Source organism: Delphinapterus leucas, chromosome 2 (genome assembly GCF_059928025.1).
Source record: "Delphinapterus leucas isolate spDelLeu-1000000601 "Yukka" chromosome 2, BTC_Dleu_Yukka2, whole genome shotgun sequence".
Lineage (NCBI taxonomy): Eukaryota > Metazoa > Chordata > Mammalia > Artiodactyla > Monodontidae > Delphinapterus > Delphinapterus leucas.
This window is the reverse complement of record NC_143130.1, coordinates 73,574,152-73,598,212: the sequence shown is the minus strand read 5'-3', so window position 1 is coordinate 73,598,212 and position 24,061 is coordinate 73,574,152. Positions and strand designations below refer to the sequence as shown.

Here is a 24,061-nt window from a genome sequence, read left to right as displayed (position 1 = left end):
GGCGCTTTCCTGGGGTGCCCAATGTGTGGGTGCTAAGAACTAGGTAAAGGGGCCTGCTTAGAAAAGAAAACCCAGGAAAGACAGCGAATTCCAACATTTCTTTAAAAGTTAACCACAGGCTTAAATCCATAATGTCATTCCTGGAAGTGACACCTGAAATGAAGCGGACTTTTTAATATCTCAGGTATGAACACTCTTTACAGCATCCATAACTAAAACGAGTCTATGGAATGGGAAAAAGCTAATACAATTTATTTACAGGGATTTTTTTTTTTTTTTTTTTTTTTGCCAGGCCGTGCAGCTTGTGGGATCTTAGTTCTCCAATTAGGCATCGAACGCTGGCCCCAGCAGCACTGAAAGCTCCAGCCCTTACCACTGGACCACCAGGGAATTCCCTATTTACAGGGATTACAAAAAAAAACCCAAAGCTTTTTAGGATGGTGTGAAACAAGAAAAAACAGTGAATTGTATATACATACATACATTAAAAGAAACATTATTATAATAATAAAACGTTTTCCCGAGACCTGTATGGTCTCAGAATTCCTTTAAAATATGTCATATGTGCCAAAGGCACATCCCTGGCACATAGTGAACATGATTTTAGAATAAGAGATAACTATTTTCCTTCCCTATGCTTATCTTAAGTACTCACAATACCCCCTGAGCAATGATTTTCACTCTCTGAATACCACGCACTAAACCTGATTAAATGAATTTGCCTTAGGATGTACTTTGTTAAATGTGCACTTGAAAGGCAAACCTGAAAGTGTAAGCATGGCATTAATTGTCTCCAATAAATTGTGCTTGAACTTTCAGAATAAAGGCTTCTCAGTACTTTAACAGAATCAACAACTACTTTGTGTTTTTGAATTACAGAATCTAAACAGCAGATGAAATTAACATTATAATAGGAGGAAAGGTATTGCAAATTACCTGTAGCGTTGTCTAAATCTTAGTGTCTAAAATTACAGCCAAAGTCCTATCAGAAAAATCAACAAGGCCTAGGGTATCCCTCCTTGTTCTTTGTCATCATGCCCCTCTCAATACACAATGTTTCTTCAATGCACATTTTTTCCTTTTCAGTTAAGTGGCTTCTACAAAGGCCTGAATTACCTAATTCCCAGATCCTTGTAGAGATTAGAACTGAGTTAAGAATCTGCTGGTCTTTTCTCTTAGTCCACATGCCAAATATACCTTTGCACACAGGGGCAATCTACATATTATAGCTGTGTTTGTATGTCTGTCTTTTTAATGCCAATTATCATAAGGAAGGATGCAAATTAGAATAAAAACTCAGGAAAAAAGCAGTGATGTCTAGTAAAAATTCTTAATTTAAATGTTTGCTTTGCAGAAGTGCTTCTCCTTTACAGTTAAAATAGTTGTGTGGTGTGAACCTGAAAATTTTGAAGGCCTAAGGCATTAAGAAAAGTTATAGTATGTACAAATGAAATTTCTGCCTAAATTTATATAAAAGAATATCTTTAAGTCATATTAAATAGATGTGCTTACTTTGCTCAGGCATAAATTCATTTTAATAAATGGTAATATGGTAAATGGCATTACATTACATACATTACAAACTAGAGATTTCAATCAATAACATATTCCTTATGAAAAAGAACACTTTTATTCTTGAGGACCTAGTAATTTCATCATAATGTGTGATATACTGAGTCTTATTGTACAAAAAGCTTGTCAGTCTATCTTCAAGAAGTTATCATTTTAGTTATGGGAACAGAACAGATATAAAAACAGGTAAAGGATTTGGATATGTTATAATTAGTATTAAATGTAGCAGACATCTATGAAGAAACAAAGCTTGTACCCACTATTTATGAAAATTCAGTCTTTTTAAGCTGGAAAGCCACATATTTTCCAAATTAATGACAAAAATAATGTAAACTCAATGTAAATCAACACACATATGATTTTGATTATGTCGGTGAAAACACTAACATAAAAAGGTGAGACAACATCCAATTGATGTAATTATTTAGTATAAATAGCCTAATGGGAATGAAGAGCCTATCCATGTAACACAAAGCCAGTCAAATTGATCCATGAAATATATCAGAAGACATTATGTTATGCTCTCCAGAAAAATCTGGCTAAATTTTCCCCAGTCCGTTGTCCCAATGGAGTAGGGAAGTAGCAAAAGACCCTTAAGTCTCATCGTCTTGAGTTGAAGTACCTTTAATTTCTTAAAAATCAACACAGAGAATTTATATGGAAGGTCTTCAAAGCCAAACCACATCACCTGTTTTTATTAAAGTTTTTTTTTTTTTTTTTCTCCCTCGAGCTTGCAGAGTTGTCTTGGCCCTCCTGGAAAGGACCTGGCTCAAAAAAGCAAAAAGAGGTTTTAGGAGCGTGAATCAGGTATTAGACTACAAAGGGTATTAATAAAACCACTACCACCGGAGCAAACCCTTACAGCGTTTACTCTAGCCTTCAAGTGCTGTTTTAAATATTTCACATAAAGCCGGAACAGTTTAAAAACTGGACCCTCAGGTTACGGGGTATTGTTTTGTTTTTTCCTAAACTGTAGTTTTTAGAGGTATTTGTATTGTCTTAGCAGATTTCCCAATTCTCGAGTCCTACATTTAACGACCCGGAAGAACCACTCGCAGATGGAGATCTGGTACAAGTGACAACATCAGGAAGCGGGCAGAAACAGGAGGAGGCACAGGTGGGAGGGATCTGTGCTGGGGGCGGTGCTACCAAGCGGGGCAGTGCAGGCTGACGGAACCCGCGCGAGCGAGGACGGTGTTGCGCACGGGACTAGTCCGGCGCAGGACGCCGAGCTTTTGCACCCCAGCTGGTTCCGGCTGGGGAAAATGGCGGTGACTGGGGCGTTGTCCCAGGAGCAGCTGGTGGGCTGGTGCACCCAGCAGTTGCGGAAGACTTTCGGCCTGGATGTCAGTGAGGAGATCATACAGTAAGACCGGTTCGGGTCAGAGGCGGGAAGGAGCTCTGGGATGTGCACTGGCTGAGCAAACGGGGAAACGGAGGGGGCTAAAAAGTTGATGAGAGTGAAGAAATGTGATAAAAGGGCTGCGGTCTATCTATGAGTGCCGAATTTTGACCTCTGGCTTTCTAGTTTAGCTTCTGGAATAGGGTGTCATGCTCCACAATCGTCTGGTGGGGCCTTTTTTTCCCCAGGAAAACGCCAAATCCCTGATAATTAGACCTGTAAGTCTGTCCCAGGAACCAGTTTCCTTATAGATTTTGGAGAGAAGGGGCAAGCCAAATTGTCTTTCCAGAAATTCCTTACTGTGAACATTTTAGTTTGCCCGATCCGGGTTGTGTCAAATAGGACCTGAAATTTAAATGGGGGTAGCGTGGTACTGTGTAAAAAATAGCTCCTGACTCGGGAGTCCCGGTTCTATTTTCTGTGGTCATTCACCAGTTTTGGAGCCTTAGGCAACTTAATTTTCCATCTTTGTACCTTAGTTTCCTCATCTGTAAAATGAAAAATTAGCAGAGATTATCTTTTATAACGCGTTATGATTGTAATGAAGTGGAAATGGTGACATGATTTAATATCTGCTTTCAACTGATTTAACTTTTTTTTTTTTTTGGCGATACTGCATGCCAGGACAAAAAGACGGTTGATGAGTGAGGAGGTGGGGGAAGTGCAGTGTACTGAGGAGCATAGGAAAAAGAACTCTAAGATTTGAGAAACTCGTAAGGTTAACTGCAAGGGATGAATTTAACTTGAGAACTAAAAGATGGGTAGGTGGCAGTGCAGAGTTCAGGAGGAGGGAAAAACTTCTACAAAAATTGGACTTAAAGAACCTGGAAGTGTTTCTTGATTTGGTTCCTTGCTCATTGTTGCTGAAACCTAAATTGCAGTTCTAGGGCTTTTGTAGGAGGTAAGGTGAATTTCTGATTTGGGGAGAAAATAGACTTGTTGACAAGGAGAGAGTTAAGAGAGCCAATTTTAAAGGATTATTTTGAACACTGGAATAGACTCAAAAATAACTCAGTTAAGCAAATATTATATGATATCACTTATATGTGGAATCTAAAAAATAATACAAATGATTTTATTTACAAAACAGAAACAGACTCACAGACATAGAAACAAACTTATGGGTACCAAAGGGGAAAGGGAGGGGGATAAATTAGGAGTATGAAATTTACAGATACACACTACTGTATATAAAATAGTTAAACAAAGATTTACTGTATAGCACAGGGAACTACGTTAAATATCTTGTAATAACCTACAGTGGAAAAGAATCTGGAAGAAAATGTAACTGAATCACTTTGCTGTACACCTGAAACTAACACAATATTGTAAATCAACTATACATCAATTTTAAGCACTTGCTTTTTTTTTTTTTTTTTTTTTTTTTTTTTTTGCGGTACGCGGGCCTCACTGCCGCGGACCACAGGCTCTGGACGCACAGGCCCTGCGGCCATGGCTCACGGGCCCAGCCATCCTCCCGGACCGGGGCACGAACCCGCGTCCCCTGCATCGGCAGGCGGACTCCCAACCACTGCGCCACCAGGGAAGCCCTATACATCAATTTTGAAAAATTGACAAAAAATATTTTTTAAAAAGATAAAAAAAAAAACAACCCAGCCAAATTGTATGGCTTGGCTTTACCCTTGTTTGAAGGCAAGATCAGGTTAAGTAGTTTTCAGGCATTTTTTAAAGCAGTGGAATCCTGTCAAATGAAATAATGAAGCTTTGTAATATACCAAACAAAAAAGTCAATCAGTTTAAAAAAAAAAGATTGAGTCTCTTTTTGGTGAATCAACAATGGAGTATGAATAGTTGCAATCTTCTCAGTTTCAGAATCCAGTTGTATTTTGTTGCTTACACAGTATTAGGAAAATTCCTAAGTCTCATAGATTGTGGTTTAATAGCTCATTGTGCAGCCTTAGATTTTCCTCAGTTAAACTTATCCACACCCTTAAAAGAGGAGTGATCCGGAATTTCTGTTTTAAAGTTGAAGCAATAAGTATGGCTGTACACCTGCTTGCATTTAAAAATATTTATAAATATAAGTTAGACAAGAATTATTCAAAACTTAAAATAAGCCCTAAAGCTACCTATAATATAATGCTATTGAAAACACTTATTAGGTTTTCACTAGTTATTGCACAACAGGCTATGATGGCACAATGAAAGCGTTGGCTGTGTAAATTTGCTGTGCCTTGCCTTGCCTGATATTCATTGAGAATTACCCAGGTGTACTATACTAGTGTGCTAGCTAGAACAATTTGACATGAGCAGCCTGAATTTTTTAAAAAGACAGCACAGACTTACTACCTTCCTAATCAGTGATACATTTATGAGACCTTAAGGTCTATGCACAGAGTGAGCAAAATAAACTTCGTTCCACAATCTGCATTAGTTCATGTTTTGGATGAATCTATTTTGTTAAGATTTGGTATATAACACATTTGAATATATGTTGTTATTTATTATACTTTTTAAAATAGTTAAATGATATTTATTCAATTGTTTCTGAAACTCTTTAAATAATTCCCTAGTGGTTTGAACACTCCAGAGTTAAATGATCCTTGAGGTTCCTTGCAGCTCTGTGAGTTCTTGATGCCAATTAATCTTTTTTTTTAATGTTTTAAAATTTTATTTATTTGTTTATTTTTGGCTGTGTTGGGTCTTCGTTTCTGTACGTGGGCTTTCTCTAGTTGCAGCGAGTGGGGGCCACTCTTCATCGCGGTGCGCGGGCCTCTCACTGTCGCGGCCTCCCTTGTTGCGGAGCCCAAGCTCCAGATGTGCAGGCACAGTAGTTGTGGCTCATGGGCCTAGTTGCTCCGCGGCATGTGGGATCTTCCCAGACCAGGGCTCGAACCCATGCCCGCTGCATTGGCAGGCAGATTCTCAACCACTGCGCTACCAGAGAAGCCCGCCAATTAATCTTTTAATGGGGCCTGGTAAGTTTGGGGATCAAGTTGATTAAACCTTGAAAGTCCTGAAAAACAATTGTGTATTTTTTTTAAAATTTTGTGATGGATTAGAAGATGCTCTTAAAGAGGCACAAAGGCACAGGTTTGTTCACTTATAGATTGTAACTCTGCAAATCGACCACCACGTTAGGAAAAGAACCCAGTACATGTACTACCAAGGATGGGACAATTACATAATTTTTTTTTTTTAGTTTAAAGGATATAGCAGGGCTTCCCTGGTGGCGCAGTGGTTGAGAGTCCGCCTGCCGATGCAGGGGACGCGGGTTCGTGCCCCGGTCCGGGAAGATCCCACATGCCGCGGAGCGGCTAGGCCCGTGAGTCGTCGCCGCTGAGCCTGCGCGTCCGGAGCCTGTGCTCTGCAACGGGAGAGGCCACAGCAGTGAGAGGCCCGCGTACCACAAAAAAATAAATAAATAAAAAAATAAAGGATATAGCATTATTGTAATAATTTTTCTTACTATTCATACCAGTGTATCTACTTTACAGTTTCTTCAGATCATATAATGCTTTCATGGTCTGATATCTTAATTTTTTCACTTCTTACTTCTCTAATGACATGACATAGTCCCTGTAGAAAACTGTAGGAAAAAAATCAGAAAAGCGTAAAGGAGGAAACCAAGATTACCATAATACCACAACCCAGAGATAACCATCATTTCTCTCTTAGTGTTTTTTCCTATGCATATTATAATACATTTCCAAAATATATTCATTGTAGGGAAAAAAAGAAAATAAAAATAAACCCAAACTCTTTTTAATCATCTCTCTCTTAGTGGTAATCATTTTGGTGTGTAACCTTCTAGCCTTTTTTCTACACATAAGTGTATGGATATATACATTCCTTTTATAGCAATTGGGATCATATGCTGTACAGTGTGTCCCACTATTTCACTTTATATGAGAGTGTTTTCTCAAGTAATAATAATTACTGAGAAATTACTGAATTGCTGAATTCCCTGGCAGTCCATCGGTTAGGACTCTGTGCTTTCACTGCCAAGGGTGCGGGTTCAATCCCTGATTGGGGAACTGAGATCCCACAGCTGCATGGTATGGCCAAAAATAATAATAATAATAAAGTAAAATAAACAAGTCAGTGATTTTTAAAAATAATAATTATTGAAAAATTTTACTTTTTGTGGTCGCATATTATATTTTGTAAAGTCCAAAAACTTGAATTCATTTGCCCCTTTCATTGATGAATGTTTAAAATAGTTTCCAGTTTTTCACTAACTCAAATAATGATGTAGTTAATTTTTTTGCATAAACTTTCCTGTGTCTCTTATTTCTTAGAGAGTTCTGTAAATGGAATTATTGGATTCTTTTTAAGGCACCTTAAATATATTGGCTGATTGATTTATAGAAAAGTTGTACTGACTTGTACTCCCACCCCATTTCACTTTTAGGAACGCTTCATACCATTTTCTTAAAATAGATCTGCTCATTCTGATGTGATGCTAATCTTGATTTATAATTTTTAAGAATGTTAAATTAGTAACTGGTTAGCTTATAGTATATATTCATATTTTTAGCAAAAAAGAAATTTTAGGTTTTGCAGTATAAAGATGAAGTAATTTGTACTGTTCCTAGGAAAATATAATGACTGCAGATGTGTGGTTATGGAAAGTATTCTTTTTTTTTTTAATAACAGTTATTTTTAACAATTCTTTTGAGATGTAAGTTTTATTCAAGTCACTTGTTTTAAATGTAAAATTTGATGAGTTTTGACAAGTATATATAGCCTTGTAACCATCCCTCAATCAAGACATAAGTAGTCCTTGCTTTGCACAGTAGTATGGAACCATAAAAATGACCATGCAATCTACAATTTAAAAATCTTAATAAAATGGTCTTAATAAAAAAATGGGGAAATTTTTGATTATTCCATGACCTTCAAAAATGTGTGTCAAAATATTAAAAACTCTCCTGTCAGAATAAATTTAAAAAATAGTAAAACAAACACTTATTTAGTACACTGTAAATTTTTTAAAAAATTTTATCTTATATTGGAGTGTAGTTGATTAACAATGTTGTGTTAGTTTCAGGTGTACAGCAAATTGATTCAGTTATACATGTACATGTATCTATTCTTTTTTTTTTTTTTTTTTTTGCAGTATGCAGGCCTCTCACTGTTGTGGCCTCTCCCGTTGCGGAGCACAGGCTCCGGACGCACAGGCTTAGCAGCCATGGCTCACAGGCCCAGCCGCTCCGCGGCATGTGGGATCTTCCCCGACCAGGGCACGAACCCGTGTCCCCTGCACCGGCAGGCGGACCCTCAACCACTGCACCACCAGGAAAGCCCTATCTGTTCTTTATCATTCTTTTCCCATTTGGGTTAGAAAGTATTCCTATGTTAAGGACAGCTCCACAAACCTATCTTCAAAACACTGATTTGATTCTAGAAATACAAGATTACATGAAGGTTATATTATGAACTACTTGAGGTCAGAGTCTTTGTTCTAATCAAATTTATTTCCCTAGCATCTAACCTAGAACTTGGCTCAAAATAAACAGTGTAATGGATTAATGAATGTTTTTTACTACCTTGATCTCTGTTACGATTATTGAAAAACATAGTATAAGCTAGCCCTGTTTTAACAACTTATTTCTTTGCTTCTTGAGGTATGTTTTGTCAATTGAGAGTGCTGAAGAGTTACGAGAATATGTTACTGACCTTCTTCAGGGAAATGAGGGCAGAAAAGGTCAATTCATAGAAGAGCTTGTAACTAAATGGCAAAAGAATGATCAGGAGCTGATTTCTGATGCTCTGCAGCAGTCCTTCAAAAAAGATGGTAAGTTAAGTTAATGTAATTAACTTAAGTAAATTAAAGTAAAGGTTGAAATATTGATAAATTAGTTGGTTTATAGGACCTGGTATGTTCTGTCACCCATATTTCCTCACAGCTAACTTAAGCAGAATCATATGTATACATGTTTTTAGTTCAGTTCTACTTGATCTGTAATGAGTATTGTTTTAGTTCAGACTTCTTCAACTTAGAAAATATCACAAAAATACTTGTTTATAGATACAAATGTGGCTTCAGAATAACTTGAAAAATTTATACACAGATTAAAGAAAAACTTTAGTTATGTGTATACATGAATGTAAGTAAATGTTGACCAGTTTTAGTATGAATAGTGTTTAGAAGTAACTATTAAGTTAAACAGTACAAAAGATGAGCACCAAACTAAATAAGTCATTATTATTATACAGTCTAAAATATCAGATTTTAATTTAACTTTTTTTTTTTTCTGGGTGTGCCGCACGGCTTGCGGGATCTTGGTTCCTGCACCAGGAATTGAATCCAGGCCCTTGGCAGTGAAAACGTGGAGTCCTAACCACTGGACTGCCAGGGAATTCCCTTTAATTTAACGTCTTAATTTTAGCCAGTAGTCTTTATTATTGACTACAATATTGAAAATGATGGTTTAAATTTAATTCTGATTTGAGAGGAAAAGATAATTTAAAAGCCTGCCTGACTTCTTATATTGACTCTAAGTATTAAGCATTGCCTTCTCTTTGTTAGCTATTAATTCACCAATGAATCCTACTATTTCCAATCTATTTATGTACATATATATTTATTTATTTATTTATTTTCTTCTTCTTCTTCTTCTTCTTTAAAGAAATTTTAGATGGGCAGAGGTCAGGAGACCAGCTAAAGAGGAGTAGGCGGAAAGGGAGAAACAGACAGGAAGTTCCTGCATTTACTGAACCTGATACAACCATAGAGGTCAAAACACCTTTTGATTTGGCCAAGGTGAGTGCTTAGAAAATGAGGCTTTTCTGGCTATATGGAGAAGAGCAAACAACTGATACATTTCAGAGAGCAAAGGGTATAAATTGGTCTAGAATGGCAACTTTTCAACAAATGCATGAATTTTAGAGAGTGATAATGATAACATATTACTTTCTATATGGTAGATATTTTTTGACAACCTGATTAAATAAGTATTAAAAGGACATCTTCGGGCTTCCCTGGTGGCACAGTGGTTAAGAATCCACCTGCTGGGGCTTCCCTGGTGGCGCAGTGGTTGAGAATCTGCCTGCTAATGCAGGAGACACGGGTTCGAGCCCTGGTCTGGGAGGATCCCACATGCCGCAGAGCAACTAGGCCCGTGAGCCACAACTACTGAGCCTGAGTGTCTGGAGCCTGTGCTCCACAACAAGAGAGGCTGCGATAGTGAGAGGCCCGCGCACCGCGATGAAGGGTGGCCCCCGCTTGCCACAACTAGAGAAAGCCCTCGCACAGAAACGAAGACCCAACACAGCAAAAATAAATAAATTAATTAATAAACTCCTACCCCCTACATCTTATAAAAGAAAAAAAAAAAAAAGAATCCACCTGCTAATGCAGGGAATACGGGTTAGAGCCCTGGTCCAGGAAGATCCCACATGCTGCAGAGCGACTAAGCCCGTGCGCCAGAACTACTGAGTCTGCACTCTAGAGCCTGCGAGCCATGACTACTGAGCCCATGTGCCACAACTACTGAAGCCCACGTGCCTAAAGCCTGTGTTCCACAACAAGAGAAGCCACCGCAATGAGAAGCCCTCGCACCACAACGAAGAGTAGCCCCCACTCACTGCAACTAGAGAAAGCCTGCGTGCAGCAACAAAGACCCACTGCAGCCAAAAATAAATAAAATAAATAAATTCATTTTTTAAAAAAAGGACTTCTTCGCTTAGAGATTATAGATAGATAGATAGACGTGATAGAAAATATTTAATGAAATACACCAGGACTTCAATTTCAACATTTTTTGTGGCTTTGTACTAAAAGAATGCACAATTCTAGCTGTTTTAAGAGTGTTCCTATTTTAGGCCATTCACTACCCATCATCATCATCATTATCTAGCATTTAGAGCTCTTTCATATTCTCTCTTGGCTCTAAAAATAGCCCTGTGAGGTAAGCAGAAATATTTTTATTCAGGGCAATTTGACAAGCTAAATTTCCCAGCAGAAGGGAATAGTTAATTATGCTAAGACGGAAGAGTAGTGATCAAAAAGTTCTGAATGATGACCATGCAATAAAACATGGAAAAGGGTTTCCAAAATAATGTGAACTTAAAAAAAATAGTCTTAAGCCTTTTATTAATTGAAATAAAATGAGCAAAGACTATCACAAGCAAAAGAAAAAGCACAAATGACCAATAAACATTAAAAATGTTTATCCTTACTAGTAATTAAGGAGTCCAGTTTGTCACCCTAATTGCCTGAACTCTCCTGGTTTTAGCACTGAAAAGTCCTGTATTCTGAGATTTCCCCTAAGTCCTGGGCAAACAAGGTTGGTTGTTTACTTTACTAATAATCAAATAAATACACATTAAATCCCTGAGATATGGCATATCAAATTGTCAAAGATTTTATTTAAAAAAATTTTTTTGGCCATGCCATGCAGCATGTGGGGTTTTAGTTCCTGGACCAGGGATTGAACCTGCGCCCCCTGCAGTGGAAGCTTGGAGCCTTAACCACTGGACTGCCAGGGAAGTCCCTCAAAGATTTTAAAAACAGATACAGTGATGATGAAGTTGTATTAAAACAGGAACCTCCTATACACTACTTGTGGCAATGTAAATTGGTTTAAGCTCTCTGGGGGCAGTTTGGCAGCATGTATCAAGAACTGTGGAAATATTCATATACTTCTGACTTATTAATATGACTTAAATATCTAACAAAGTAATCAGAAATGCACACAAAAAATGTATGTTCTGTATAATGTTATTTATAATATTGAAAATATGAACTGACCTGATTTTTTAGCAGTAAGAGACAGATTAAATAAATTATTATTCCCTCATTTGGTGGGATATCATGCAGCTCATTTCTTTTTTTTTTAATAAATTTATTTAATTAATTTATTTATCTTTGGCTGTGTTGGGTCTTCGTTGCTGTGCGTGGGCTTTCTCTAGTTGCGGGGAGCAGGGGCTACTCTTCACTGAGGTGCACGAACTTCTCATTGCAGTGGCTTCCCTTGCTGTGGAGCACAGGCTCTAGGTGCGTGGGCTTCAGTGGTTGTGGCACACAGGCTCAGTAGTTGTGGCTTGCGGACTCTAGAGCACGGGCTCAGCAGTTATGGCACACGGACTTAGTTGCTCCGCAGCATGTGGGATCTTCCTGGACCAGGGCTTGAACCCATGTCCCCTGCAATGGCAGGTGGATTCTTAACCACTGCGCCACTAGGGAAGCCCGCTCATTTCTTTTTAAAGCTGTGGTGTATACAGAACATTGTTTCTAGGGGAAATACAGGGTTAGGTTTCTGGGAGCCTCTGATCACATTTCCATCAACCAATCAAAACATAACCTCATTTTATGTGTGTTTCTGTTTAAAGACACTTTATTTAATATATATTGTTGATCATCAACATTGAAGTCAAAGCCAATAGCACTGTAACTCATGCCTGAAGAAAGCTTATCTAATACACCTTTCTTTATTATTATTTATTACTTTTTATTATTTATTATTATTTTTATTGAATTATAGTTGATGTACAATATTATATGTTATAGGTGTACAACATAGTGATTCACAATTTTTATTTTATTTTTTAATTTTTATTTATTTTGGGGGGGCTTGCAGGATCTTAATTCCCCCACCAGGGATTGAACTCATGCCCCCTGCAGTGGAAGTATGGAGTCCTGACCATTGGACTGCCAGGGAATTCCTGGTGATTCACAATTTTTAAAGTTTACATTCCACATATAGTTATTATAAAATATTGACTCTATTCCCTGTGTTGTACAATGTATCTCTGTAACTTATTTATTTTATACATAATAGTTTGTACCTCTTAATCCCCTACCCCTATCTTTTATTCTCTATATATCTGTGAGTCTGTTTCTATTTTGTTATATCCACTGGTTCATTTTTTAGATTTCACATATAAGTGATATCATACAGTATTTGTTTTTCTCTGTCTGACTTATTTCACTTAGCATAATACCCTTCAAGTCCATCCATGTTGTTGCAAATAGCAATTTTTCATTCTTTTTATGACTGAATAGTATTCCATTGTGTATATATACCACATCTTTATCCATTTATCTGTTGATGGACACTTAGGTTGCTTCCATATCTTGGCAATTGTAAATAATGTTGATATGAACATTGGGTATATGTATCTTTTCAAGTTAGTGTTTTCATTTTTTTTTGGATATATACCCAGGAGAGGAATTGCTGGGTCATATGGTAGTTCTACTTTTAGTTTTTTGAGAAACCTCCATACTGTTTTCTTTTTTAATTAATTTATTTTATTTTATTTATTTTTGGCTGTGTTGAGTCTTTGTTGCTGTGTGCAGGCCTTCTCTAGTTGTGGTGACCTGGGGCTACTCTTCGTTGCAGTGCACAGGCTTCTCATTGCGGTGGCTTGTCATTGCAGAGCATGGGCTCTAGGCACACGGGCTTTAGTAGTTGTGGCTTGCAGGCTCAGTAGTTGTGGCTCGCAGGCTCTAGAGCACAGGCTCAGTAGTTGTAGTGCACAGGCTTAGTTGCTCCGCAGCATGTGGGATCTTCCTGGACCAGGGCTCGAACCCATGCCCCCTGCATTGGCAGGTGGATTCTTAACCACTGCACCACCAGGGAAGCCCCTCCATAGTGTTTTCCACAGTGATGATACCAAGTTAACACTCCCACCAGCAGTGTATGAGGGTTCCCTTTTTTCCACATTTTCACCAACATTTGTAATTTGTGGTCTTTTTCATGATAGCCATTCTGAGAGGTGTGAGGTGATATCTCATTGTGGTTTTAATTTACATTTCTCTGATAATGAACGATGTTGGGCATCCTTTCATGTAATATACCTATTTTCCATATAAGGTACAGCCTCTTGTGCTTAAGAACATTAGATAGCACTTCCTATTATGCATGGGGGCCATATTAAATGGTGAGATTACCAACAAAAAGCACAGAAATGCAAAGAAATGGCACTAAATAGACTTAGGATACTTGTTTACAGTATGAGAGCTGAAGCAAGAAGGCAGATCACTGCATTGCTCAAACTTAGCTGGAAATGTGTGCATTTGGTGACTCAAATGTTTTGCCATTCTGTGCGTGTCCATGAATGCCTGTGAAAGCACCTGGAGTATTGATTTGGGGGTTACAAATAAATATTAGCAAGTAGGTGAATTTGAAGATCTGGAACCATGAAAAATGATGGTCAAACTGTATGTCCAGTTCCATTTTTGGACATGTAAGTAAATCTTAAATCTGTCTTCAATTTTCTCAGGCAATTCATTTGGTTATTCAGAAGTTTTTATTGTGTGTCTGTTGTGTGTCAAGAACTGATTTAGGCATTTGAGATATAGCAATAAACAAGACTCATTAAGGTTTCTTGCCCTCCTAGAGTTTACATTTTAGTGGTTCAGAGGAGAGGTAGAAAAGATAGTCAAAGAAATTTTTTTAAAGTAATTATATATTGTGAAAACTAACATGAAGGAAATTAAAAGGGCAGTGTGATAGGCAGTTATTGGAAGAGTGGGAGCTAATGTAGGTAGGGTATTCAGGGAAAGCCTTTCTGAGGGAGTGAAATTACAGCTAAGACCTGAACACTACAAAGGAACCAGTATGTAAAGAGATGGGCTGGGAACAATGCAGAAAGAGGGAATAACAAGTGCAAAGGGAAGATGGAGAAAAGTGTTCTCAGAAGTATCAAAAGCCCTGTGTGGCTGGAGCATAGTGGACAGGGGAAGAATGATGTGTAGGTGAGGCTAGAGAGCACCTGAGGGCCATATGTAAGGCTTTATAGGTCATTATAAGTAGCTTGGATTAAATTTTAAGCACAATGGGAAGACAGTGAGTGGTTTTGTTTTTCGTATTTTGTTTTTTAATTATTTAACCCCTCCTCCCCACCCCTCTGAATGGTTTTAGGCAGAGGAGTGATATGTTATGAATTTTCTGGCTTGCCCTGTTCTCCCCTTCTCTCCTCTATTACTCTGTCTTTCCTCCTTCTCAATAAATACTTGCTGCCTGTTATGGATAAAAGACCTAATCAAAGCACAGCCCTCAATCCCTCAAATGTGTTATTTTAATGTAACTGGATATTTTAAAGGGAGTGAGATAGAAGTTTCTGCTTAGAGATTTTAGTCTTCCCCTCACAAACATCCCTGAGAGCAAAGGTATAATTGACCAGTTTGAAAAATGGCTACCTGCTAGAATTAGATAACATCCTTAGCACTTGTCTTAGATTTTTTTTTTTTTTTTTTTTTGTGGTACGCGGGCCTCTCACTGTTGTGGCCTCTCCCTTTGCGGAGCACAGGCTCCGGACACACAGGCCCAGCGGCCGTGGCTCTCGGGCCCAGCCGCTCCGCGGCATGTGGGATCCTCCCGGGCCGGGGCACGAACCCATGTCCCCTGCATCGGCAGGCGGACTCTCAACCACTGCGCCACCAGGGAAGCCCTGTCTTAGATTTTAACATTTACCTCCGTTGACTTATTTGATACTGTCTGTATATCTCAAGTTTTGGCTTTGGACATTAGGGCATGTTACCTCTCTTTATAGTAACCAAAGAATTGTTACCTTCATTGTTATAACTCTCCTATCCACTAGGACTCCTGAGATTTTTCTTTGAAACTTCAGTCTCTGGAAATGATTGAGAAACTCTCAATTTAAAGGGAAAGTAGGACTACACCATAGGAGAGGCATCTATGCACCTTAAGTGTCAAAAGCTGCTGTGGTCTGAATGTTTGTGTACCACTCAGAATTCATACCTTAAAATGCTAATGCCCAGTGTGAATTAGGAAGTGGGGCCTTTGGGAGGTTCTTATGTCATGGGGGTGGAGTCCTCATGAATGGGGTTAGTGCTTTTATAAAAGAGACTTCACAGTCCCTAACCCCTTTTGCCACATACAACAAAGAAGTAATTTCTGTGACCTGGAAGAGGGCCCTTGCCCAACCATGCTTGCACCCTGAACCTGGACTTCAGCCTCCAGAGCTATAAGAAATAAGTTTCTGTTGTTTATAAGCTACCTGGTCTGTGATATTTTGTTACAGCAGCCAGAATGGACTAAGGCAGAGGCTGATATAGTTCTCTTTTTAAAGTTTTTATTTTATAACATACATACAGAAGTGAATAAATGAATTTTCACAAACTGACCATACCTGTATAGCCAGAAATAAAACATTACCATTCCTCTAAAAAACTCCCATGCGCCCCACAATGACAACCCTCCCAAGGGAAAACACCATTTTGACTTTGAACATCATAGATTAATTTTGCCTGCTTATGAACTTTGTATGAATGGAGTTAAATAGTATATACTCTTTTGTGTCACATGGTTTATCTCATTGCTATATAGGATTCTGTTAAGTGAATATTCAATCTACTGTTGAACATTTGGGTAGTTTTCCAATTCTAATGCTGCAGTGAATGTTCTTGTATATGTCTTTTGTTGAACATATTTACTCATTTCTTTTGAGTATATGTCCAAGAGGTGAATTGCTGGGTCACAGGATATACATATGCTCAGCTTTAGTAGATACCAGTTTACACTCCCATGAACGGTGTGTGAGAGTTCTAATTGTTCTATATCCTTGCCAACACTCTGTATTTTCTGTCTTTTCAATTTAGCTATTCTGGTTGGTGTGCAATGGTATTACACTGGTTTTATTTTATATTATCTTGATGACTGATGAAGTTGAGCACCTTTTCATGTATCTGTCGGCTGTTTGGATATCTTCTTTTATGAAGTTCCTGTTTAGGTCCTTTGCCCATTTTTCCACTGTGTTATCTGTCTTTTTCTTATTGAGTCAATTTTTTATAGATTTTTCTTACTTTACTGATTGTTCTTATTTCCAGATCTGTGAATATCACCTGCTTTTAGAGGCATTTTTGTTTTCTATGATCCCCAATTTAGCTATACATAAATATGTCACATAAACAGCTTTTATTGCTACATTTACCTTCCACCAGGGCTGACAGCTACTAGCAGAAAAAGCAGAGTATATTAGCTAGTTTTTCTAGGGCATAATCTTTACTTAGACCCTTGATTATAACTCCTTTGTATTTCTCCTACTTCCTTCTTTCATGGTTGCTGGGTAGGGTGTAAGTTATTATTGAACAGAACTGAGGTTTTTCTCTCTTGACTGTTTTCATTGTCATTAATTATTTGATGTTATTTCTGATATCTTTGTACGATCAGGCACAAGAGAACAGCAGCTCCTTAAAGAAGAAGACGAAGTTTGTCAGTTTATATACAAAAGAGGGACAGGACAAGCTTGCAGTCCTGATCCCTGGTCGCCACACTTGTGATTGCCTGGGCCAGAAGCACAAGCTGATCAATAACTGTCTGATCTGTGGGCGTATCGTCTGTGAACAAGAGGGTTCCGGCCCCTGCTTATTCTGTGGTACTCTGGTAAATTGTTTCTTTCCTATTTCACTACACTTCAGTTTTATACATAGGGACATTCACACCCCTAGTAATTTCTCTTTTTCTTAGTAAATTTCTTCCCTAAGGTGTCCAGTAAATTCTTTTTTTTTTTTTAATTTTATTGTTTTTATTGAAGTATAGTTGATTTACGTTGTTGTGCCACCGGTAAAATTTAGTCAAAAACCCAAGTTGAGGGCTTCCCTGGTGGCGCAGTGGTTGAGAGTCTGCCTGCTGATGCAGGGGACACGGGTTCATGCCCCAGTCTGGGAAGATCCCACATGCCGCGGAGCGGCTGGGCCTGTGAGCCACGGCCGCTGAGCCTGTGCGTCCAGAGCCTGTGCTCCGCAACGGGAGAGGCCACAGCAGTGAGAGGCCCGCGTACAAAAAAAAAAAAAAACCCAAGTAGATATCCTAGAACTGAGGCCTATTTGTGAGAAGGTTTTGAGAACATACCTTGTTGAGGGATCTAAGTCTTGTGTCAGATTAAGTTCAATTCAAGAAAATTTTAGGGCCTGAAATGTCAAAAATTTTTGTCAGTCTTCAGATGTGGCTCATATTCCTAGGGTTACAGAGCCACTGTGATGTAATCCTCAAGTCTATAGCTTCTTTTTCCAGAACACCTTTTTTTTTTTTTTTTTTTTTGCCGTACGCGGGCCTCTCACTGTTGTGGCCTCACCCTTTGCAGAGCACAGGCTCTGGACGCACAGGCTCAGCAGCCATGGCTCACAGGCCCAGCCGCTCCGCGGCATGTGGGATCTTCCCGGACCGGGGCACGAGCCCGTGTCCCCTGCATCAGCAGGCGGACTCTCAACCACTGCACCACCAGGGAAGCCCAACACCTCCTTTTTATAGCTCCTCATTATCTGAGTAAGTGACCTCAAAAGTGTAGTTGTAATGACTCTGTTACAAACACCCTAGTGAGTTGTCTGGAAGGCTTATTCTGCCAGTTGAGCTGACTGGCAGAAGCAATGGCATTTGGTATTGGTGAAGGTATACATTTTGTGTTGCTTTGTTTTCCCTTCTCTGGTGGGGCCTTTAATTTTTTAATGTACTCAGATAATAAGCTGATAGACAATGGATGACCTGAAAAATGTAGTATCTAACATCAAAAATGTTCATAAAACAGCAGCAAATGTCCTCCCATATGGGGCTTTTCTCTAGAGAAACACTCTACAGCTGCTGTGTGCCACTCAGGCAACTGCTAGCAAGTACAGTGTTTTCTGTTAGGTCCCTTGGATCCTTCGGTGAATTCAAGAAACAGAGTAATGTAAAGCAGATAGGCCTTGAGGTCTTGCAGGTTCATAAACTTAATATGAAATTGTTTTTAAGTAATCCCTTCTGCTTTTAAGTAACCTCCCTTCTTACACTTCTAGTGATTTTATAATAAACAGAACTTTTTCTTTGCTTAATGTTTATTTATAAGCAGGTAATGTTTGAAGGCAAAGAAGCAAAATACGTATAAAAGCTAGACTAGTTTTCACTGCTTCTTTTTCTGGCTCTTTTTAATAAGACACTTGTGGGACTTCCCTGGCTGTCCAGTGGCTAAGACTCCCTGCTTCCATTGCAGGGGGCATGGGTTCAATCCCTGGTCAGGGAGATAAGATTCTGCGTGCCGCATGGAGCAGCCAAAAATAAATACATAAATAAATAAGACACTTGCTTAGCAATTCTCTCGTAAGACTTGGATTTCACGATTAGAACTGGAAGGCTATAAAAAAAAGTCTTGTATATTTTTTCAGTATTCTCAGTGGTGGCAAATCTTTATCTTTTGAAAATAGGTTAGATTATTTTTTTTAACTGTCATTCAGGGACACTTGTAGTGATATCAGTTTTTTGTATGGTTCACAAAAGAAGGGAGAAATGGAAAGAGACTAGGGCAAAACTCATTTGGGTATATTTTTTTTGGTATACTTGTCTGGATTAAAAAACACTGACAGTCTATTTTATTGCCATATCTAATGTGTAATTTGAGGTTACTTTTTAAGTATATCAAGCAAACACTATCATTTAACTATTGGATCATGTGTCTTACTCTTATTACTTTATAGGTATGTACTCGTGAAGAACAGGATATTTTACAGCGTGACTCAAACAAGAGCCAGAAACTGCTGAAGAAGCTCATGTCAGGTAGGCAGCAGTCTTCTAATTGGGTCACTGTAGTTATGTACATTTTGTTGTATCTGTGATTGTTTCTCTTACTTGTATCCTGGTATGTAAGATGCGATTTATTTACTCGTTTATTTTTTTTTAAGTTCTTATTAAAACCACCTAACATTGAGCAAAAAATCTAATAATAATACTATTGGATTATAACCCAAAGAATAAAATTAATGTCATGAAGTAACTGAATAAATGAATAAATGGGAGAGAAGGAACTGCTCTTATAGAATTCCAATTAATAAAGTGAAGGGATTATGGTAACAGAAAATTACCATGTCAACACCACAGTAGTATTGATAGTAATTGCTACAGGCAAGATCCACCAGTAGATGCTAAAATTATTGGATGAAAGTTTAAGAATTGGAGATGTGCTAGATCATGAAAGACAAGGAAAGACTGAAGAATCGTAACGGTATGGAGGAGACTAAGGAGACACTACAACTAATTGCGTTGTAGGATCTTGAATCGGATCCCTAAACAGAAAAATAATATTAGTGGAAAAAAAGTTGAAATCCAAATAAAGTCTGTAATATAGTTAATGGTATTGTACTATTGTTAATTTCTTACTTTTGATAATTGTACTATGGTTATGTGAGATAAGATACTAACAAGGGAAGATGAATGAAAGGTATACAGGAACTCTTAATTTTTTTGCAACTCTTCAAAGTTTTTTATAGTTAAAAAAAGCATGACAAAAATAGTTAAGGACATTTTTAAAGGGAAAACAATATACTCATTACTTTCCATTTGTGCAAATATTTTGTTCCTGCTTTAATTCATAGTTGTTTTTTAAATATAGATAGATTGGTTGGTATTATGAAGTAGCAATCCTAGTGTATATAGAATTTTACGTTTTTCCTTTTTTAACTGTTTTATAATTATTGTTTATGTTGCCATATATTCTTCATATTTGTAATTTTTAGTGCTTAAAAATAGTCATTAAATTTATTTATTATAATTGATTATCTATTTCCTCATTACTGGATATTTTGACTCTTTCTGAATTATAAATAATACCACAAGTGGTCAACTTTGTTAATATTATATCTTTGATTTATTTCCTTGGGATAAATTCCTAGGAATGGGATTACTGAGTCAAAGAATATTATCATTTTTGACACTTAAGATGTATTTGCCATATTACTTCACCAAAATATCGTACTAGTCTACAACAATATTAGTATTTTACCCCAAAACCTATCACTATTGGGTTTTGACATTTCATGTTATTTTATTTTTATAGTCGTAATTTATTATTATTATTATTAATGAGGTAGAACATGTCTCCATATTTTTTCCATTTGGATTTTTCTAGGGTCGTTATTATGAGAAAAGGTAGTTCTCAGTGCTTTTCTTATATTCAGAACACAAGAATCAACCTCTTTTTTTAAAAATTTTAAAAGAAAGATTTGACAGGACTTTTTTTTTTTAGGACTTTAAATAGCCTAGAGTTTTAGGTGTAGGGAAAGGTCAGCCTTCATTATAGCTTAGTTGTTTTCCTAACACATTTTAGATCTTGGTTCTATCATGATTTATGGCTATCTTTTCTGAGATATATACATTTATGGTATGTTGTCACAAAGGAAGATAACACATGGGCCGAAAAATGAATATGGGCTTTAGAGTTAGACAGACCTAACTTTATTTTATTTTATTTTAAATTTATTTATTTATTTATTTATTTTTGGCTGCGTTGGGTGTTTGTTGCCGCATGTGGGCTTTCTCTAGTCGCGACGAGTGGGGGCTACTCTGCGTTGCAGTGCGTGGGCTTCTCATTGTTGTGGCTTCTCTTGTTGCGGAGCGTGGGCTCCAGGCGTGTGGGCTTCAGTAGTTGTGGCACGTGGGCTCAGTAGTTGTGACTCACGGGCTCTAGAGTGCAGGCTCAGTATTTGTGGCGCACGGACTTAGTTGCACCGCAGCATGTGGGATCTTCCCGGACCAGGGCTCGAACTCGTGTCCCCTGCATTGGCAGGCGGATTCTTAACCACTGCACCACCAGGGAAGTCCAGACAGACCTAACTTTAAATTTTGTTTCTACCTTTTAATTTCTGACTTACTGAACTCAGTAAATTTACTAATGTCTCTGAATTTCAGTTTCTTTATCTGTAAAATAAAGATAATATAAACTGTCTTACAGGGTTATAGTGAGAATTAAGTACTATAGTACGTATGAAGTGCCTTAGCATCTGATAAGTTCTCGTTATTCATTTCTGTCCCTCTGTGCAATTTCTTCTCTTTTTTCCTTTTATTATTTAGTTCTTAGCTTTGATATATAAAAGTATGTTCAAAGGTGATATTTAGCCCTACTCAATAAAGTTTTTCTTATAAGGCATTTTTATATTGTGTTGTTAAACAGTTTGTTACCCTCAGTGATCCACATCTCCATAAGGGAAGAAGTGGATCCTTAACATTTATTGAGAATGTATTATGTTTCAAGCGCTGCTTGATGCCTGACAAGTAAAGCCTGGCCTGTGTACTTGTTTGTTTTCCATTGAAATGAAGGCTGTCAGTCATTAGGGGCACAGCCAGATCTACTGATATTTTGTTCTTTGCTGCACAGCGTTACAACTAATTGGTATGATTCACTGACACCATTTGATTTCCTTATTGAATTTCAGGGACAGAGAATTCTGGAAAAGTGGACATCTCTACCAAGGACCTTCTTCGTCATCAAGAATTGCGATTTAAATCTGGTCTGGAGAAAGCTATCAAGCATAAAGACAAACTGTTAGAGTTTGACAGAACTAGGTATGATGTGGTTAAAATAAAAAATGCTAAGAAATAGAGTAGTCCATTACTTTGGCACTTGATACCTTCTTAGGGTGGACTATGAAAGTATTTACAACAAAAGAAGAGCCAGATGCTCTGTGGAGGAGGTCTATAGCTTGTTTTTGAATCATGTCTGAATAAGATAGGCTCCCACCGAGAGGATCCTACCCTGCAATATTTTTTGATTCTTGGCAAATGCTAGTGTACCCCATGGAAAGTTGATTTGGGTTGACACAGTTCCTCACTTGTTTTACTTGAAACCATCATTTATTCAGTCAGCATATGTTAGAGTGCCTACCATGTGCAAACTGTTGGGGGGCCTCTGGATATTCCATAAGAAACTGTCTCTGGGAGAGTGTTAACACCACCTCATGGGAAGACATGATTTATCCTCCCTTTTTCCTTTGACACTAAATTTGTTTTCTGATTCAATAATGTCCCTAAATTGAGTTTTGCACTCCTACACTTTTGTCATTGAGCCCACTCACCTCTCTTTAGGAGACAGATTTATGGATTTGTTAGTTCTATTTTTTATTTTTTTCTCTTTCATTTTTTTCTTCTTCTGGAAAAAATATGTATTGAAGACCAATTAGTGGTAAAGAATGTTTAAATAGGACTTACACGCTCACTTCTCAAGTGGCCATGTGAGAATCCTTAGAAAGACCCTGCATCTCTTACTGTGGTAACTGAATATGTCTATTCCTAGCATTATAATCCTTTGGTTAGACACACCTGCTGCTTTCAAATCATTTGCTGTGAATACATGAGATATACTTTGAAAGCTCTTCATTAATAAGCCTGTCACAAGGTTTGTGACTAATATTTGCTCTTCATCCTTAAATGTCACTTTTATCCTTACTCAGTGAAACTCATTATTAGAAATAGAGTACATTTTTTGACAAACAGAAACTGGAAAAGGGTCTCTCCCTATTGGCATTGTTGCTCTTATGCTGGTGAGTTTCTAAGGACGCCAATTTCATTATGTAGGCTTGTGTATAGTACCACTCATAGTCTACTTTAAAACTTTTATAATTCCAGCTGAGTCCTGAAAGAATGAAATCTGAATCTGATTTCAGTATTCCCGTATGCCTGAATATATCATACTAATTATTAATTATGCAGTTGAGACTGATTGATGATTTTGGAGTAGTCACTTAACTTCTTTGAGGCCCAGGTTTATTATCTGTAGAAGGAGAGAGTTGGATTATCAAGATTCCTTCTAGTTGTTAATTTCTTTGTTGCTATGATCTTAGAAATAGGCCTGATTGTCATATCTTGGAACTTGGCCCTTGTAAATATGTTAAATGAGGGACTGGGGATAGGGTTGGGGTGGGGATGGGGGAGGTGGTGAAAACTGACATATAGTAGTAGAGTATTAAAGATATCCTAAGAATAAGCTTATAGGACTGAGAATCCAGGATGGAACTCCAGTTTCTAAGGGAAATAGCGGCAATTGGGCCTAGCAGGAATAGTCTAGGTCCCAATTGTAGAAGGACTAGGATATTGAGTAAGCTGCCAAGACATGAACTCAGATGCGGCAGAATCAGACATAAGCCCAGTTATAAGAAGGTGAGGGCTGGACTAGTAAGAAAATAGGAGGACAATAGATTTTGGTGCTGTGTCTTTTCCTCCCCAAGGATAAGATTCGTTCTAAGAGCTGAGCTGAGTCTGCAGTGGGAATAAGGTATACGCAGAAGCTGGAAATCACGCAGAGTTTGACCTAGTTTTGGAACGTTCTTGAGCATCTATACTTGAGATAATAACCTTCAGGACAGCAGAAGAGTGAGCTACTTGACACAGCTTCCCAGTAATCAAGTCCCTGTTT

At 37.9% G+C, this 24,061-nt stretch overlaps 1 protein-coding gene across 2 annotated transcripts in view; it reads left to right on the top strand.

Moving 5' to 3' along the window:
* Nucleotides 1-2,767: 2,767 nt before the first annotated feature.
* Nucleotides 2,768-24,061, top strand: part of TRIP4 (thyroid hormone receptor interactor 4) — a 69,115-nt gene continuing 47,821 nt past the window's right edge. Inside the window, exons 1-6 of one of the 2 annotated variants that reach the window (XM_022579759.2) lie at nt 2,769-2,938; nt 8,566-8,735; nt 9,571-9,704; nt 17,080-17,292; nt 19,356-19,434; nt 22,086-22,215. In XM_022579759.2, coding sequence (XP_022435467.1) covers nt 2,838-2,938; nt 8,566-8,735; nt 9,571-9,704; nt 17,080-17,292; nt 19,356-19,434; nt 22,086-22,215 — 827 coding nt within the window. In that variant the 5' untranslated portion in view covers nt 2,769-2,837. Of the gene's footprint in view, nt 2,939-8,565; nt 8,736-9,570; nt 9,705-17,079; nt 17,293-19,355; nt 19,435-22,085; nt 22,216-24,061 lie in introns of both variants that reach the window. The other variant, XM_089907124.1, reaches the window with a different exon arrangement.